Here is a 17,498-nt window from a genome sequence, read left to right on the forward strand (position 1 = left end):
ATATAGGGCTGACCCTTCTGGAGGAAACATAGGGATTCAGTTTTCACAGGGAAGGCAAAGCAGATTTTTTTGTTACCCACGCGGGACACACTCCAAGTTGGCCTGTAGTAGATGGAGAGAAAAAGTGCATGTGCATGGGAGAGCATGCACCTGTGCACGTGTGTGCACGTGTGCATGTGTGAGGGTTGTGTGCGTGTGTGTGCGTGTGCAGGGGTGTGTGTGTGTGAGTGTGTGTGTCCAGGCGTCCATGTGGAAGGATTACTCAAAGGACTAACACCGGATAACGCCAACCTTGCACAATCCGTGCGCATTAGTTGACCCGGTGCCACCTGAAAAACTAAGCCACCGTTTTTTATTTTGCCCCCTCCTCTCTGTCTCCTCTCAGTGCCTGGGGGTGCCTTTCGCGCTCCGGCAGGTGGCAGGTGTGCTGCGGCGAGGGGCTCACAGCCCGCCCCTCGTGGCGTCTCTGAAAATTTCCCAGTTTTGAACACTGGACTCGGTCCACGTGGACTCCGGCTTCGGCGATTCGGCCGGAGGACCGGTACACCTGTTGAGGCTGCGAGCGCTGCGCGTAACTCTGCGCGGAGACGGACGCGGGCAGCCTGGGGGCTGGTTCTCCGCTCCTTCCCCGCGGTGGGCGCGCAGGCCGGCTGGGCTGCGGCCGGAGCACGTGCGTCCCGCCGCCAGAGCCCCGCCAACCCCGCGGACGTCCTCTGCCGGGGGAGGGGAGGGGCGGGGAGCGGGGGGCGTGGTCCTGGGCGGCGGCCGGGATGCAGGATGGGAGGAGGCGGCGATGCGGGATGCGGGGCGCGCGATGGCTCAGCCCAGCCCAGCAGCCCCCGGGCTTGCGGACGGAGGATGATCGGGCTGCCGCGCAAGAAGCTGCAGAAACTGTTTCTCAGGAAGGTAGGGCTGAGCCCTCGCACTAGAGCTGGGGTCCGGGGGAAGTTTTGACGCTTTTTATTTACTGCTGGGAAACTGATAACGTGACAGATCTTGGCAGGTGAAGGGCAAGTTCGAAAATTGTTTTCTGGGACAGAGTGAAATTCTGTGTGTCCTTAAACGTGAAAGGGTCGTAGGTCACAGATGGAGGCAAGGAGCAGGTCAGCAGCTGGCGTGAAGGCGGTTTTGCCCTCTTTTTGAGGTCGTGTTACAGCCCGAATGGACTTAATCTTATCGCTCTCGTGTCTTTTCACGGTCGAGGGGAACCGGGGCCACTCAGGCATTTTCCTGCAATTTTAGAAGCAAAGGGGAGAAAATGTGACAAAGTTGATGTTTATTGAAGCTGTTACTAAAAGGTAAAGTTTTCGGTGAAGAGAATCAGATTTAGAAGTTTGCCCTTAAAAAAATTTTTTTTGCCTTTTTTAGAACCTTTTTTATTGTAGTAAAATATACATAACATAAAACTTACCATTTTAACCACTTTCAGTGGCATTAAGTACATTCACATTGTTGTGCGGCCGTTCCCACTCTCCACCTCCAGAACGTTTTCGTCTTCCCAAAGTGAACCTCTGTGCCCATTAAATTATAACTCCCCATTCCTCCTGCCCTGCCCGACCGAGTTTGCCCATTTTTAAGTGAAATAACTCAAACGCCTAATAGTCATATGTAATAAGTATGCCTCAGATTACAGTCCAAACCAGGTCATGCAGAATAACTCCTGCAATCTGTTCTCTGGATTTGTTAGAGAAATTACTTTGAATTGTATCTCATATAACTGTCTTTAAAAACGATAGGTATGAAATACAGGGTTTTAAACATCACAGACATACCCAGGGGGTATAGGATTTGTGAGTCATAACACTTTTTTGAAGAAAATCTGTGACTTTCCAACAACGTGCATATAATTTTTTTTAAGTTGGGCAAGAAATGTTCTGATTCTCTTGTTTTAGTAACTATCTCTAGGTGTGCATATGCATATATGCAAACTTGTGGTTAATAAATATTCTTTATTTGTAGATCTGTATGCATGAAGATATAATATTGAACTAAACTTATGTTTCACTTTAAAATCACTCCTGAAATAATATTTCTAATGATTTTATAAAGGGAAATGAAAGTCGTTTCCTCCCAGTTTGGGGGTTAAGAAAACTGAGGCATTAAGGAACCAGGTGCATGTCCACTTTTAGAAGCATGAACAGATCTACTTGTACAAGCTGCACCCCCTGGATCCCAGCCCCTCACCCAACCCAGCCCTTAGGTCTGCGACGTCCTTACCCTCATTCCCCATGTGGCCCTTTGCTCTGATGTAAATGAACCTCACATCTCTGGGAGTATTTCCTTATTGATACCCCTTCTTATTCCCAAAGACATCGATAAAGTTAGCAAATATATTCAATAAGAGATTAAAAAGTGAGTAAATGCAGATATTGAGGCAAAGGAAGGAAGGTAGAAACTGGATCTGAAGGCAGAGGCGAGGTCAGAAGGCACAGCAGGCTGGAGGCCAGCTCTGAGCTTGCTGGCTTCCCAGGGGTGGACACAGTGTGAGCTCACACCACAGACAAAAGCCCAGACCCAGTTGTTCGGGTGGACACATCTCTTTCTGTCCCTGAGCCCAGAGAGGAGCATCTCCCGCAGGTCCTCCTAAAGAGAGCACCGCGTAAAAGCAGTGAACAGTGTGCCTAAGGGTAGCCTCTGCTAAGTGCAGCATGTTTCTCAGTAATGCCTTTTGTAATGCTGTGAATTGTAAGCGGAGGGGGTCAGACCCAAATACAGAGCAGAAAAGCACTTCTATCCAAAGTCAGCTGTATGTGGTTCAGGTAAACCGCTCTCTGGAGAGCTGCATCATCCAGGGACATTTGAAGCCATCTGGATGTCATATCCCCAGACAGTTCTCCGTAGCTTTGGGGAGGAAATCCATAAATTTCGTTAGGATTTAGCTTGGGTTCCTTGACAAGTACAGGAATGCAGATTCTCTATGTTGCAGGTTACGAGGAGGGGCTCGTAACATTTGGGAGCTGGAAGAGGTCTTAGAAATCACACAGCCCATACACTTCATGTTCTAGCTGAAGAGGCTGAGGGCCTGAGAAGTTGAAATGCCTTGCCCAAGATCACAGGGTGAGTGAGTGGCAGAGCCTGGGCCAGACCCGAAGCTTCGGACACCCACTCTGAGCTCTTCCCTTTATCCCATGATCGGGAGGGTTCAGCAGAGCCGCTGGCAGTGTGCCTCGCCACCTGTGTTAACCCTGTCTGTATTATGGGGCTGCTGACCCTGGAGTGACCGCCCTGTTCCAGCCCCGGGCTAGCTAAGGCAAATTCCAGATCCCTTGCTCAGGAGGGCACCTTCCGTATACACACCAACCCACCCAGAGCCCACACCCTAACCACTCCCTCTGTGGCGCCCTCCCACTCCAGGCCACCGTCCCCTGCCCGAATCACCCCAGGGCCAGGTACCCGACAGCTGGGGGCAGCCCCCGGGAAAGGTTCAAACTCGCCTGTCCTGAGCCTGCTCACCCAGCCTTGCCTGTTCCTTCCCGTGGAAACTGCAGTAAAGGCTCGCGTCTCCACCCTCCTCCCGCCTCCTGACTGGCCGGCCTCCCTCCGTGGTCCTCCCCACACAGGGAGCCAGGGCCCTCCCTCTTGGGAACTGTGGGTAACAAACCACCTTCTCAGTGGTCGTTGTCTCCTGATCCACTGGCCTGGCCATACCTAAATAATAACAACAAAACCTGAACTTTAAAACACTGTTAGTTGTTTTTGAAACTTTCGGCATGTATGTTGTGGGCAATGAGACGGTAGTTGGACCGAGTTCCTGTAGTTGAGAAACCGCTCCAGGTGAGGACGGGCACCGGAGTGACTGTAATGAAAGCAAAGACCACACAGATTCTGCTTTAAGGAGAGGCTGCGGCTGCTACGTGCCCTGTCCTGCGAGGGGCTGAGATGGCTAACGGCTGGAGGTCGGGGGCAGCCCGGCCTGGGGGGGCAGCAAAGGAGCGCATTACAGGTGAAGTGCGCCGCTGAGCAAAGGTGTCTCCCAGAATTTGGGTTCCTCATCATTGTTGCGTTGGACTACTAGGTTTCTGACACTGATCTGTCTTAAAATTTCAGATAAGTGAGCATCTTCATGTTTTCATTGTTAACCCTTGATAGCCCACGGGCAAATCAGTCCTGGATATTTTTCCAGTTTCATAGATATTGAGGACGGTTTCACAGTCACACTGCCTGTAATAATAATAGGAGTTTCGTGATAATCACACATCACGTTAACAGTCCGAATGGGTTTCCAGTGATGTGATGAGTTCCCACGCTGACAACAGTTCATGTTTCCCTGTGGGTACATTTCTAAACTGTGATGTGATTTTATTCTTAAAGCCATCTGAGTCAGTACGTTTTGTGCTTTTACAACATGAGAAAAGACAGCTGTGGAAGAATGTTTCATAGGGTCAACCCAGAGATGGTGATTTTTATATAAATATAGGACATTTTGTGTTTAATAAAGGATGAGAGGAAAACTTCTGACAGCATCATACACAGCTATTTTGTGATATAAAGTATAAGCAAAGTTTTGACTTGCTCGGATTAGGGAGGAGAAATGTAATTGTGTTGTTTTAAAAACGTAAAATTGTGACAGATTTCTACCACATTTAAGAGCCACGAACAGAGATGCATTTTAAAAAGCAGTTTATATTAGAGATGACGTGAAGACAGCTAATCCCAAACATTTGCTATTTGAATTGTTAAAAAGTGGCTGCAGAAATATATGACCCACGTCAAGGAGGAGAGGGCGGGGTCTGCAAAATGTATCCAATAAACATTTGCCAATTTATTAATTCTCTCTTCCCATGTTATCAATGAGAACTTATGTTCCAAGGAAGTTCACAGCAGCGAAGCTTCAGAGAAGGTGAGGAGAGAGGGTTAAGAAGGTCAGCAGCTAGAATCCAGGGAAGAAAGTCTCAGTGTTCTTACTGTGGGTGTGACTCCAATAGTTTCGGGCCATCCCTGTGGCTCTTAAAACCCCTTGTTTGTGGCGGTTTGAAAACAGAGTGGGAAGAAACGTGGATCCACTTTCTGTCACGCAGGGCATATCAAGAAAATACTGAGACGGCCCCTGCCTTGGAAAATATAACAGAGATTTTAAGATATAGGGTCTTTACAGAGATTAATTTTCTGAAGTTATGGCTAAAGTTTTAGTTGCAAGAGGTTTATTTTGAAATGGACAAAGAAAATCTGGTGAGTCCTGCTATATAACCATAAGAGATGGCATCTCTTTGCTCTCCCTGAGGACGATGGTCCACCCCCTCCATAAATACTTACTGATGGGGCACTTGATTTGCACCAGCTGGGGACTAGGGGTACGGCCCTAACAGGCAGGTGGGCTTACCTTCAGTAGCTTACAGTCTTGCGGGACAGTCAGCCCCTGTGCCCTAGATAAATGACGCTCAGGGCCAGGATACAGAAATAGCGTAACTGCAGAAGAGAAGAGTTTGTTTTTAACGCCACGTACCAGGGAAACGGCATCTTGTTTCTGCCCTCTGCAGTGACTACGCCCACAGAATAAACTTCAGGATTGGGCCCCGTGTATCAGAGCAAGTAGGCCAGGTGCAGTTGGCGCATGGAAATATTTAGCTCCCAGCAGAATACATGAGGCTCGCTACGAGGGTCAGGGATGGGGCCTCGGCAACCCCCCAGGTAAACCATCCCCAAGAGCACCATCCATCTGGCCCAGAGTTCACCAAGAAATGAACCCACACCAGCACAAAACTGTGGGGAGGACATGGGGGGCGGTAACCGCAACAGATAGTAAACGATCTCCAAGGCCAAGAATCGTCCTCTTCTACCATAACCTTATCACTCACTATGGATCTGCCATCCTTGAGTTAATTTAAATACTTGATAACTCATCAATATTCCATACCAGTGTCATCTTTTGAAGTAACTCTCTCCCCGCAGTTTTGCTATCTACTGCATAAAATGAGATTTCTCTCTCTCTTTCTGTTTATTTTAAATTGTCTCCTTAAACTCAAGGGCCTCCTGCCATTCTTGAACCTGAAGCTGAGGTTTTCAAAGACTGTGCTCTAGTTTTCCTTTCAACGTCGTGGGTGTGCTTCACAGACCCACGACTCAGAGGCTGCGCCCCTGTGTGAAGTCTCCATCATGTGTACAGATGGGCCTTAGGTGGGTACTGCCCAGGTGACTAAGGCTAGCCCTGTCTGGAGGGTCACAGATTATTAATAACTAACACAGAAACAAAGTCTTTATTTAAAATGATAAGCATCGATTTGATCTAGTTTCTAATAAATGCACATGAGCCATTGATGTAGCCTTTAGAGCAAGATTTTAAAAATATCAACAGCCAGGTACAGATTAAATGCCCTCTTGTTTGGACAGGAAGAAAGTGGTAACTCACAATCTACACAGACCCTGCCTGGTCTTGCGTCTCTGTTCTTTAGGGTCTCTTTTTCATGAGATGACTGGCTTCTGCCTTTCAGGGTTTTCTTTGCTCCTTGGGTATGACTATGAATGTCACGAAGACCGTTCTGTTTGGTCCATAGATTTCCAGGAGTCTGTGCATCTGTTTGGCTTTGCATAAAACCCCCCAAATCAGCTAAGTATTAGAATCCACTAGCGATACAAAATCCGATGCATCTGGCTTGAGCAAAAAATGGGAACTTATGGGGCTCACAAACTGAAAATTTAGAAATCCGTGATTCAGAGTTCAGAGATACTCTCCATCCAGGCTCCTGGCCTGGGTGGGTTCTTCCCAAGCTCCACCTGGTGGTCGCCGGCTGTTTCAGACTCATGTCCTCACACAGGCAGTCCAGCAGAAGACAGGGCCCTCGTCCCTGCCTGCTGTCAGCATCTGGAATCTGTCACCGAAGGGCAGTTCTCCATGGGGACAGGCCCTGAGACAGACAGGCCCATACCAGCTTCGGGCTCCCCTCTGAGGGTTCAGGCACGTGCTGACCATCTCCTGCAGTGGAGCAGATTGCCCACAGCGAACCTAGAGAAGTCCTCCCGTGACTGGGGTGGTTGACACAGGACTGTGCAGTCCCCTCCCCTGGAATTCATCAGTCCCCTTGGCCTGTGAGATCCTCCATCTGATCTCTCCTGGCCAGAGGGTCTTCCCACACCTCACCTACGAAGAATAAGCTGACAACTTTGAAGTCACAACTGTGAAGTTTTCAGGGCAGCGTGGGGTTAGCAAAACCTCCTGCTGATTTGCCGAACTAATGCTGTAATATCTTATTTCTGTGCTGATTCCCTGCTGACCCAAGGAGGCTGCCGTGACCTGTAGCTGCAGGTCTTAAGCCTGGTGAGCTCAGCGGTTTGCTGACACCCCAAGGAAGGACATTTCACACCTCCAATGTGGCCAGGATGTGGCCCCGCCTCTGTTTCAGGCAGATAGAATTTGTCCCCTGAGAGCTGTGCTTCCTCTCTGGATGTGATCACACTCTACACAGCAAGAGGGAGATCGCACCCCTGGGCCAGTTTTGAGTGACTCAACGTGGGGAGCTTGGATTTATGGGATTTCCAGCTTCACGGGTCACAGCGACACAGCAGATCTGCTTTTCTGCATCCGCCCCTTCCCGTGGATGGTGCACCTGGAGGACCCTGTGTCGGGACACGGGCTTCCTTCTCGCTGTGGCCACCCCACAGCGGGAGGCCCCACTGTCCTTGTGCTGAGGCAACAAAGACACCCAGCAGGAGGGTCCCTGGCCCGGGAGAGCCAGCGCGAGCGTGCACTGGGTGCCCGGCGCGTCCACACTGTGTTGAGGCCTCCCGGCAACCAGAGTGAGCGGGTTTGCCGTGTGAGGACACGGACTCCGTCTCGGACTCAGGACGGGCGTTCCTGGGGGACGTGGAGGGGGGCATCCTTAGCGCACAGTGGCCACTAGGCAGCCCCGTCGTCCTGCGATTGTTGTCAGGCGCTCTGGGTACTGCCCGGCGGCATCCTCACTGGGCACCCATGGCAGCACCACGAACGTGCCACGGCTCTTTCCTATCAGCCCCTGTCTTCTGAGTCACCTGTATTTGTAGGCACGATGGATCACCATCTCCACATTTGGTAGATCGTTTTAGACAGTGACCTGCTAGAGACTCTTTGCCAGGCCTGGAGTGCCCCAGGTGGAAAAGGTGGAAAAGCGCTGCCCGCACAGACCTGCGAGCTCGTAGTGCTCACAGCAGCAGCCCTGGCCGTGCCCGCCTGCTCCCTGAATGAGTGGCCTGCAGAAACTCAGCAAGTGGATCCAGTCCTTGTTAGGGGCTGAGCTGTGCCCTCCAAAGTCCACATGTTAGAGCCCTCACCTCCTGGGCCTCAGAATGTGACCATATTTGGAGAAGGGACCTTTGCAAAGGCGAGTAAATTAAAATGACATCATTAGGGTGGGCCCTAATCCCACATGAGTAGCGTCCTTATAAGAAAGGTGATCGGAGCATAGACACGCCCAGAGGGATGACCATGTGAGGACACGGGGAGGACAAGGAGAGAGGCCGGAGAAAGCAACCCTACTCACACCTGGGTCTCTGACTTCCAGCCTCCAGACTGTGAGACCAGGTGTCTGCTGTCTGAGCCCTCAGTCTGGCTGTTTGTTACGCAGCCCTCGCTGACTCATGCAGTGAAGAGTGCTGAGCAGGAAGGCAGAGGGCAGGGGGTGTTCCCACTGCCAGGACGCATTGCCCCGGAGGTTGGGGTGGTGGCCCCCCCTCCCGAGGGCGCTGCGTCCAGTCTGCAGCTGGAGTCCAAGTTCAGGCTCCAGTCACTGAGCGCACTGGGGTGATGCCCCTGCATCCTTCTGTAAGCGGGGACGGAGCACCGCCAGCAGGACCCCCATTCTCCCCGTGTTCGTGGCCTCGCCCTTAAGGACACGTGGTGTGTCTGAGCCATCAGGCAGGCGGACGCTGCCCCAGCCTCTCCGGCCGAGTCGTCATGCCTGCGCCCCTCTACCTGCGGCTCCGGCTATCCGTGGGGCAGGGAGCCAGCCCTGTTCTTTCTCCTGCCCCTTGTCGCAGAGGCCTGTGTTTTGAAAGGCAGGAAGTACCCCTGGGACGCTAATTGCTCCAGGGGCCTCCCCAGGCGACGGGCTCACCGTGGTTGCCAAGCTGCCCTGTGTTGGCATCAGGAGCCACCATGGCCCACGACCAGCCTGCCTGCCCAGCTGAGGGGGCGGGACCCCGGCCCAGGCCTCAGGGAGCCACCGCGGCTGCAGGGGTGTGTGTCCTCGGGGACTTTTTAAAGAGGAAAGTGCAGGTCAGTGGACGGGGTTTGCTGAGCGCAGGGGGCTGTGTGCCGGGAGCGGCCGGGTGGTGCTTGGTGTTTACCCCGGGATGGAGGCGCAGGAACCACCTGCAGAAATCCAGGTTCTCAGGGGGCAGGTAGAGATGCCCAGACTTGGAATGCTCTGATGTCTTAGGGCCCCAGCCGGACAGGCCTTCTGACAGCAGGAGCTGGTGCGCGAGGGAAAATATTCAAAACTCCCGTGTCCTTCCGAATCTCCATTTTCTCTATTTCTGCCTCGAAGGGAGACCAGGCCCAGCCCAGACGGGGGGCCACGGCCTGCGTGATGTGGGCCTGGTTTGTACTGGGTCCCATGGTGGGAAAGGTGAGGAGGGGCAGGGAGAGGCCCCCTTGCAGCGTCTGTGCCCATAGGACGGTGCACGGATCCGCCCAATAAGTAAAAGCCTCGTCAAATCCTCGTGCAGGTCTTGCTGCACCAAGGGTCCTGAGGGAGCAGGATGGCCCCCACCCCCCACCCCGGGTGCAGGGGGCATAGCGTGCTTTCCGCAGAGTAGCAGGGCTGTTGCTGTGTCACCCCGGGGGCCACTGACCTCCTCTGCCTGTTCAAGTATGCACGGCCAGAAGCATCTGCCCGATGGTGGTTTTTGGTTTTTTTTTAATTTTTTATTGGCGTATGGTTGATTGACAATGTGGTGTTAGTTTCAGGTGTACAGCAAAGTGAATCGGTTATACATATACATATATCCAGGCTTTTTTTAGATTCTTTTCCCAGATAGGCCATTGCAGAGTATTGAGTAGAGTTCCCTGTGCTATACAGCAGGTTCTTCTTAGTTATCTATTTTCTATATAGTAGCAGATGGTGGTTTTATATCCCATGAGCCTTAGGACGCGGGCCGCGGTGAAGCACCGGAATTCGGAATCCACTTAGATTCAGGCCTGTTCTGCACTCTGCCTGGGCGTCTGGCTCCGTGGTTTCCCGTGGGTACTGCTCTCCAAGTCCTCCCCGCGGGGCCAGTCCTGCCATGTGGGCCGAGGGGTCCTCGCCTGCCACGTGGCCTGTGAGCCTGAGATGCTGGGACATAAGCTCTCCTGGGCGCCTTCCTGGAGGTGGTGGCTCGGTCCTCAGACGGTGCCTCGAGGTTCCCTGTGCGTCCCGTTGTGGGGCTGACAGCTCAGCCCCGTGCAGGAGGGTAGTTCTAGTCTGCCCTGGCTCTGGACCTGCCTACATTCTCAGAGAAATATGCGGAAACAAAGAACAGAAAAGCCAGCTCGGGTGGCAGTGCGAACAGATCTTTCTTGTCTTCTTTTTCCCTATCAGAATAGTCTTTGGGGAAATATATTAGCTTTTTTTTTTTTTTTTACAGTTCCTTAGCTCCATCACAAATGTCTTGGGGAGAATTCTGGCGCTGCCGGGCAGATGGCTGGTCGCGGTCTATCCCAGCGCCTGTATCCCCAGCAGCTCCGCTTCCTTCCGGGACCCTCCGTGGTGTTGGGGTCTGTGCGTGTCGCCCCACCGTGTGGGTGTGGTGTGGTGTGCAGGCACCACCTGGAACGCGGTTCGTCCTTGTCCTCTCATTCCCCGGGTGGAAATGACATTTGAGTCAGCAATTCATTAAGTGAACGTTGTAAGAAGTAAAAGTATACGGCGTGGGACAGTGACGCCGCGGAGAAAGTGAAGGGCAGGGAAGGAATAGAGCCGGGAGGGAGGCTCAGGCGCGAGTGGGGGGTGAGCGGTGCGTGCCGGTCCGGGTGCTGCCACAGGCACCAGCACCCGGAGAACGGTGGGCTCCGTCTCCGCCCTCACGCGGCTGCTGGGTTGGGCCCTTCCTCACTCGCACACGCGGGGTGGGTGTGAGCAGTACATGAGCCATCAGCACATTCTTAATGACACGAGGGTTCTAATTATCCTGATTCAATTAGGTGGTGTGCTCATTAGGGGCTGTTGAGTTATTCACTCAAGTGCCAGCTTATGTTTGTTTTTGTGAGTTTCCATTTTCAATTAGGAGGAAATTAAATTTAGGGACCTGTAAAGGATGATTTGACATTCAGCATCTGAACTCAGATATAACACTCAGTACCCACCACGCCAGAATAACATAGAGTAGTTTGCTTCAGATCGTGCTAAAATCAACCAGAGCCCCCTTTGAAATCCTCCTCAATCCCACCCGCCACCCGGTCCCCGCCAAACGCAGCCACTGGCTTGAATTTGACGTGTGGTCGGTCCCTCTTCTCCACATCTTTGCGTTTTTTTTTTTTTTTCCACATCTTTGCGTTTTAAAGCATACGTACAACCAATCTGTGTTTAAACAGCACGTGGAATCGTTTTATGCGTTTTCAGCATTTCATCAGTGGAATTACAGTGCACATGTTTTTCTGCCACTGCCTTTTTCCTTCAACATGTTACTGATTGTTTTGTCTTTCCCCTTGATGGGCATTCACATTATCTCCAGTTTTGGGCCGTTAGTTAGACACGGCTGCAGTGGCAGCCCGAGTTTCCTGCAGTTACAGCCATAGGAGTGGAATTGCATCGTAAAGTATGTACATTTTCAACCTTATTAGGTGCTGCCGATTGCTCTCTATTTCAGTTTCTACTAAGTGGGAGGACTTGATGTCTTCAGACTTTTTAAACATTTTGCCAAACTAGTGCATGAAATATTTTGTGTTTCTCTGTTACTGGTGAGGTTGGGCATTTATTGAAATATTTTGTTGACCGTTCTGGTTTCCATGTGAATTGTCTGTTCACGCCCTTTGTTTATTTTTCTGTTGGGTTATGTCTTCTCCTTAATGATCCCTGACGTTCTTTATAAATTTTAGACACTCATCCCTTGTCATTAAGGCTGCAAATAACTTCACATGGTTTGTTGTCTTTAACTTTGTCTGTGTGCGGGGTCTTTTGCAATACAAAGGTTTTGAGCTCTTCTCTTTGTTTGTCATTTAAGAAGTTCTTCCTACCTAAAAACATAAAGACCGTCTCCTTTTTCTCCTAATACTAAATTATTGTACTAAATTTGATTCTGTGTATGGTGATATAGGAATCTAATTTTATTTTTCTTGTAGAGAGACAATTATTCTCTATGGATCCGTTGAACAGTCCATCCTTGAGTTGCCTCTTTTTCTCTCTGTACATTTTAGGTGCTATGAGCCCCTTAGCCACCAGGAAAGTAAACAGATTATTAGGCTGAAAATTATTTTTGACGTAGGCACTAGGACACGTGATCATTCTGAATCATAGTTTTCAACAATGCTGGACTGGGGTCACATCGTATCTTAGGCTGCAGAAGAAGAGGCATTGAATCTGGACCCAGCACGGGGCAGATCGCACCTGGTTTCTGTGTTGTGCTCACACCCCGCACTCTGCAGGGAACAGAAACCAGGAGGGGTTCAGAGATGTCTTAGGGGCACCCTTCCCCCACCGGCTAGAATGTAAGGGCCTTGGACATGGGCCTCGGCACTTGGAGCAGGCCTGGCCCTGGAAGGTGTTCCATAAATATTTAGTGAATAAGTTCTCGTAAAGCATGTCCTATAGGAAACAGTGAAGGAACTGGTGTCGTAACATGCAGGAAAGAGCACAGTAAAAACAGGCTAGGTTCCCCGATACTTGGCCATTTTGTGGAGAGGGGCTCTGGATACCGTGGGTCCAGTGGGTAGAGGCCGTGGGGAGGCACGTCTGGTTCACACGAAGCTCTTCTCAGATTTGGAGCCTTCCCAGGATGCAGTGACTCAGCTAAGTGGACCTGTGTGTCCCGTCCTGGGGGTTTACGTGGGGTGGCCTTGGCCAGAGGCGGGCTGTGCAGAACTGTGAGTGTCCTCTGCGATCTTGGCGGTCCCCGGCCTGAGGCTCCCGGTCCGTCAATGACAAGCTCCTTCTCTGTCCTCTATGGACTTTACAGGGTCCGTGCTCTTCTGTCTCAGTCACCTGACTCAGGTACAGTGAACCTTAAGAAATGCAGCCGATGGGCTCCCGGTCTGGTCTAAATGGCGGCGCCCAGTTTTTAGAGAAAGCTCTAATAAGGATGTCCCTGATTAGAAGCTAGAGTATTTTCATAAATGTTTAGGGTTACGCTATTGACCTAACAATCATGTTCAAGTGATCCATTTGGGGATCCTTATACCTAGTGGGTTTCTTGGAGTTCATAATTCTATCTGACCAAAGATTTTTTGCATCACAGCTTTAAGTGACTTGCAGGTTTAGAACTATTTAAATATGGAATAGCACTGTGAAAAATATCAAGGCAAAGAGGAAATGTTAAAGTTGGTGAAGACATGAGTTTAGACAAGTTAAATCTGAATGACTCATTGCAGACACTAAGCTTGTCCTGAGTTTTATAAATATCTGCTAACTCTTGTAAATTTTATTTCTGATGTTAGGGGTTTTTTTTTTCTCCCTCTCCGTTTGAAAATAACTCTTGATTTCTTCTACAGTCTCCATTGAAACAAGATTGCTGGCGTTTGCATGAGACTGTTCACATTTTCAACCTGTATGTGTTTTCACAGATACTCATCTTGTAAACATACAGTCGATGTGTCTGGGCTCTAACCACGCCCCTGTTGTGTTAGGCGCGGGAATGTGTCATGGAACCACTGGCAGGAAAGGACTGAATAACCTCTAATGCTTTTGGGAATTTTCTTGGTGGCAGGTCCCATTCCTGGAATCAAAGATTTCTCCTTCAGGACTTTTCTTTTGAAACTCCATGGATTGGTACCACCCAAGTTCTGTGTAAAAGTTTGCCGTCTCCCTGTATCCAATTATGTAGATTTTTTAACGCAGGAAAGCCATATTCTCTTTCATCTGTGAAGTGGCACCCATTCCGGTAATATAGCTTCTAGGGCTATAGGGACAATGGAATTGGTCAAGCTTGGAAGACAGTTAAATATGCCAAACTGTAAGGCAGCACCTGGCTCAAAGTCACCATGAAAGGCTCTAGTGTTAGCTGCTGCCAGCACTGCTCTCTGACTGTGACGGCCACAGTGGAGCCCTCTGTGTCATGATCTGCCTTGGTCTTCTTGCTGCCCAGTATCTGGCTCTGCTCTTGAATGGTCTTGGTACCTGGCCCTTCCTTTCTCCCTGCACCTGCCCTTCCAAGTCCTCCTCCAAAGCTGGGCTCCATTGCCTTCCAGTAAGTAATGCACCTGGGGGACTGACCTATGGAATTTTCTGGAAGCGTTTCTAAAATGTTGGGAGACTTCCTCCCAAAACAGTAGTTTTTTAGGATTGTTGAGTTATAACTTTCCTTTCTGTCATTTTACTTATAATAATAATGAACTGGAAATAACCTACATTAATACAGGATTATATAAGTATATGACTGTATCCTGTACATTAATACAAAATTGGAATATTCAACAATAAAATAGATATTGAAATGTTAATTGATAAAAATATCCACATGTATGAAATGCGAATTATGACAGTCATTTGGCAAAAATTATATTTTAATTAAAAATGAGTATTATCTATGCATACAAATTCTAGAAAGACATAAAAGACCATGTCAGAAGTGATTCTCTGTAAGTGGTAGTGTTGCAGACAGTTTTTATTTTACTTGATATACTTTTTTCCCATTTCTTTTGTAATGAGAAATAGTAGTTTTTTTCATAATTGGAAAAATAAGGTTATTTCTCCGTATGAAAAAATTAATAAATAGGGTAAAATAAAGGGGATTTAAGGTTCATCTAAGCAGGGAATATAATGCTTTCAGAGTATTTTCTGAGCAGTGAGGATGGCTCTGCTTCTGTGGGCGGTCTCTTGTCCTCTAATTGTCATGTGACTCCTGCCCTAAATTTTCCAAAAATAGAGGCATATTTTTTTATCTCTAAGTTACATCAGGTAATATTTGAGCTCTTCTTGTGTACATAGCCACATCGGGGCTAGAAGGATGTTGGCACTGATGCCCTCAGGTAGCGTGTAATCTAGCTAGGACCATAGGCTCAAAAAACTGAGGCAGTTTCTGAGACAGAAAGAGGCAAGTACGGTGATGACAAGAGGAGAAGACAGATCAGGTTGTGAAAGTACAAAGGAGGGGAGGGGGGAGATGGTGGGGAGACCAAGAAATTTCCAGGGGGAAGGTGGTGTTTGGACAGTGCAATAAAAGAAGAGTGCATTAGTTATCTACTGCTGTGTAACAAACCACCCCAAAACTTAGTGGCTTAAAATAACCCAGGTTTATTACTTCAGAGTTTCTGTGGGTCAGGAATCGGGGTCCTGAGCTTCAGGGTCTTTCACAGGCTGCATTCTGGGTGTTGGCCAGGACTGGTCTCGAATGAAGACTCAGCTGGGGAAGGACTCACTTCCAACCTCACTTGGTTGGACCAAGGGCCTCAGTTTCTTGACATACAAGCGTCTCCGACACAACAGCTTGCTTTAACAGAGCCTGCAAACTGAGAATGCAGTAGATCGCTAGCAACACGAAGTTATAATTTCTTGTAACCTACTTGCAAAAGTGACATTCCATTGTCTCTGCTACATGCTGTTGGTTAGAAGCAAGATACTGGGTCTGACCCACACTTGGGGAAAGGGGGAGCAAAAGGGGATGAGTCCCAGGAGGTGTGTTCACTGGGGGCCATGTCAAAGGCACACGTGAGTTGTTTGTGCAGATTTGGGGGTGGGGTGGGGGACTAGCTTGTTCAAAAGCAAGGAACAGTGAGTAAAACAAGTGACGTTAATTTTAGACATAGAACCCTTCTCATGGTCCTTGCAGAGAAACACATCCCTTTTCCGTACTTTGCTTTTCCTCCCCTGGAGGGGAACGACTGGCTTTCTCTACCCTTCAGCCCAATTTTTCCGATGTCAGGGTCATTATATGAGCTTCTGGATCACATTTAAAGTTATTTGTAGTGAGGTGGATGGAGTTAGAGTCTGTCATACAGAGTGAAGTAAGTCAGAAAGAGAAAAACAAATACAGTATGCTAACACATATGTATGGAATCTAAGGGAAAAAAAAAAAAAGGTCATGAAGAACCTAGTGGCAAGCCGGGAATAAAGACACAGACCTACTAGAGAATGGACTTGAGGATATGGGGAGGGGGAAGGGTAAGATGTGGCAAAGAGAGAGAGTGACATGGACATATATACACTACCAAACGTAAAATAGATAGCTAGTGGGAAGCAACCGCATAGCACAGGGAGATAAGCTCTGTGCTTTGTGACCACCTAGAGGGGTGGGATAGGGAGGGTGGGAGGGAGGGAGATGCAAGAGGGAAGAGATATGGGAACATATGTATATGTATAACTGATTCACTTTGTTATAAAGCAGAAACTAACACACCATTGTAAAGCAATTATACTCCAATAAAGATGTTAAAAAAATAAATAAGTAAAATAAAGTGGCAGGATCACAGCTCCTCTTCCCACAGAGACCCATTCCCTTGGTGCCATGTCTTCGAGTTCACAAGTGTCAGTGGCTCCTTTATACCAGGAGCCAGACAGGGGACCTCACACCTGCGGGCTGCATCCTGGCGTAGGCAGGCGTGGCCGGCAGGGCTCCTCGCTTGAGTTTGTCTCCGTAGCTTTAAAGGAGTGCGTGGTAGTTTCCTAGGTGAGAAGGCTCATTCTGTTAATTTGCAAAGAGGAAGTTTAGACTTGTCCTTCATACCTCCGGAGTGTACAGCACCTCTCTGATTTACCTATTTTTCACTGTCTGCATGATGCTGATTATAGTAGAGACGGGTAAGTACACAAGTCATTTCCCAAGGTGTCTGAATACACACGCCTAGGAATCAAAGGAGGTAATTAAGCACTTTTTGGAGTAAAAAACAAACTGTGAGTACATACCAATTATATTACACCAAGCTACAGCTGGGGCGAAGGTCACGGCCGAGCGTGATTTATTGGGTAATAGGGAGTTGACAACTTTGCAGGCCTGTTTGCTTATAAATAATTTCCAAGTGCTGTCCCTTTCTCTGTAGATAGAGCACAGAATAATCACTATCTGGCAACTGAAAGGAAATGACCTGAAAATTTTGTATCTTAGGATTTCTCAAAGTCTAGAACCTTCCCGGCAATAGGACAACCTGCCTTGTCTATCCTGTTGCCCCTGTTAGGTCGACCTCTCTTGCCTTCTCTTCCGTTCCCTCCCCCTCCTCCCCTTCCTGTCTTCCCTCCCTTTAATCAGTCTGGTTCTGGAAGTACAGGTCTTCAGGGATTTTCCAATTGTGTCAAATCTGCCAGGAGGTATTTTGCATTTCCTCTTGCCATTATAACTGTCAGCTAGGCTGTGGTTCATGAACTTTCTAACTGGAAGAAAAAGGCTTCTCCTACTCCCTCTGAAGTTCCCCTCATCAGTTAGCTGCCCCACCCCCTCCACAGAGAGCCTGCTCCCACAAA

The 17,498-nt window shown here is 49.1% G+C and overlaps 1 protein-coding gene across 2 annotated transcripts in view; it reads left to right on the top strand.

Moving 5' to 3' along the window:
* RPS6KA2 (ribosomal protein S6 kinase A2) overlaps nucleotides 1–17,498 on the top strand; it is a 375,008-nt gene that overhangs the window by 79,840 nt on the left and 277,670 nt on the right. Inside the window, exon 1 of one of the 2 annotated variants that reach the window (XM_036871417.1) lies at nucleotides 846–906. The exons of the other annotated variant lie outside the window; for it this stretch is intronic. Within the exon in view, the coding sequence (XP_036727312.1) occupies nucleotides 859–906 (48 nt within the window). The 5' untranslated portion in view covers nucleotides 846–858. Of the gene's footprint in view, nucleotides 1–845; nucleotides 907–17,498 lie in introns of those variants that run through there. 2 annotated transcript variants of the gene reach the window in all.

The sequence above is a fragment of the Balaenoptera musculus genome, chromosome 12, assembly GCF_009873245.2.
Source record: "Balaenoptera musculus isolate JJ_BM4_2016_0621 chromosome 12, mBalMus1.pri.v3, whole genome shotgun sequence".
NCBI lineage: Eukaryota > Metazoa > Chordata > Mammalia > Artiodactyla > Balaenopteridae > Balaenoptera > Balaenoptera musculus.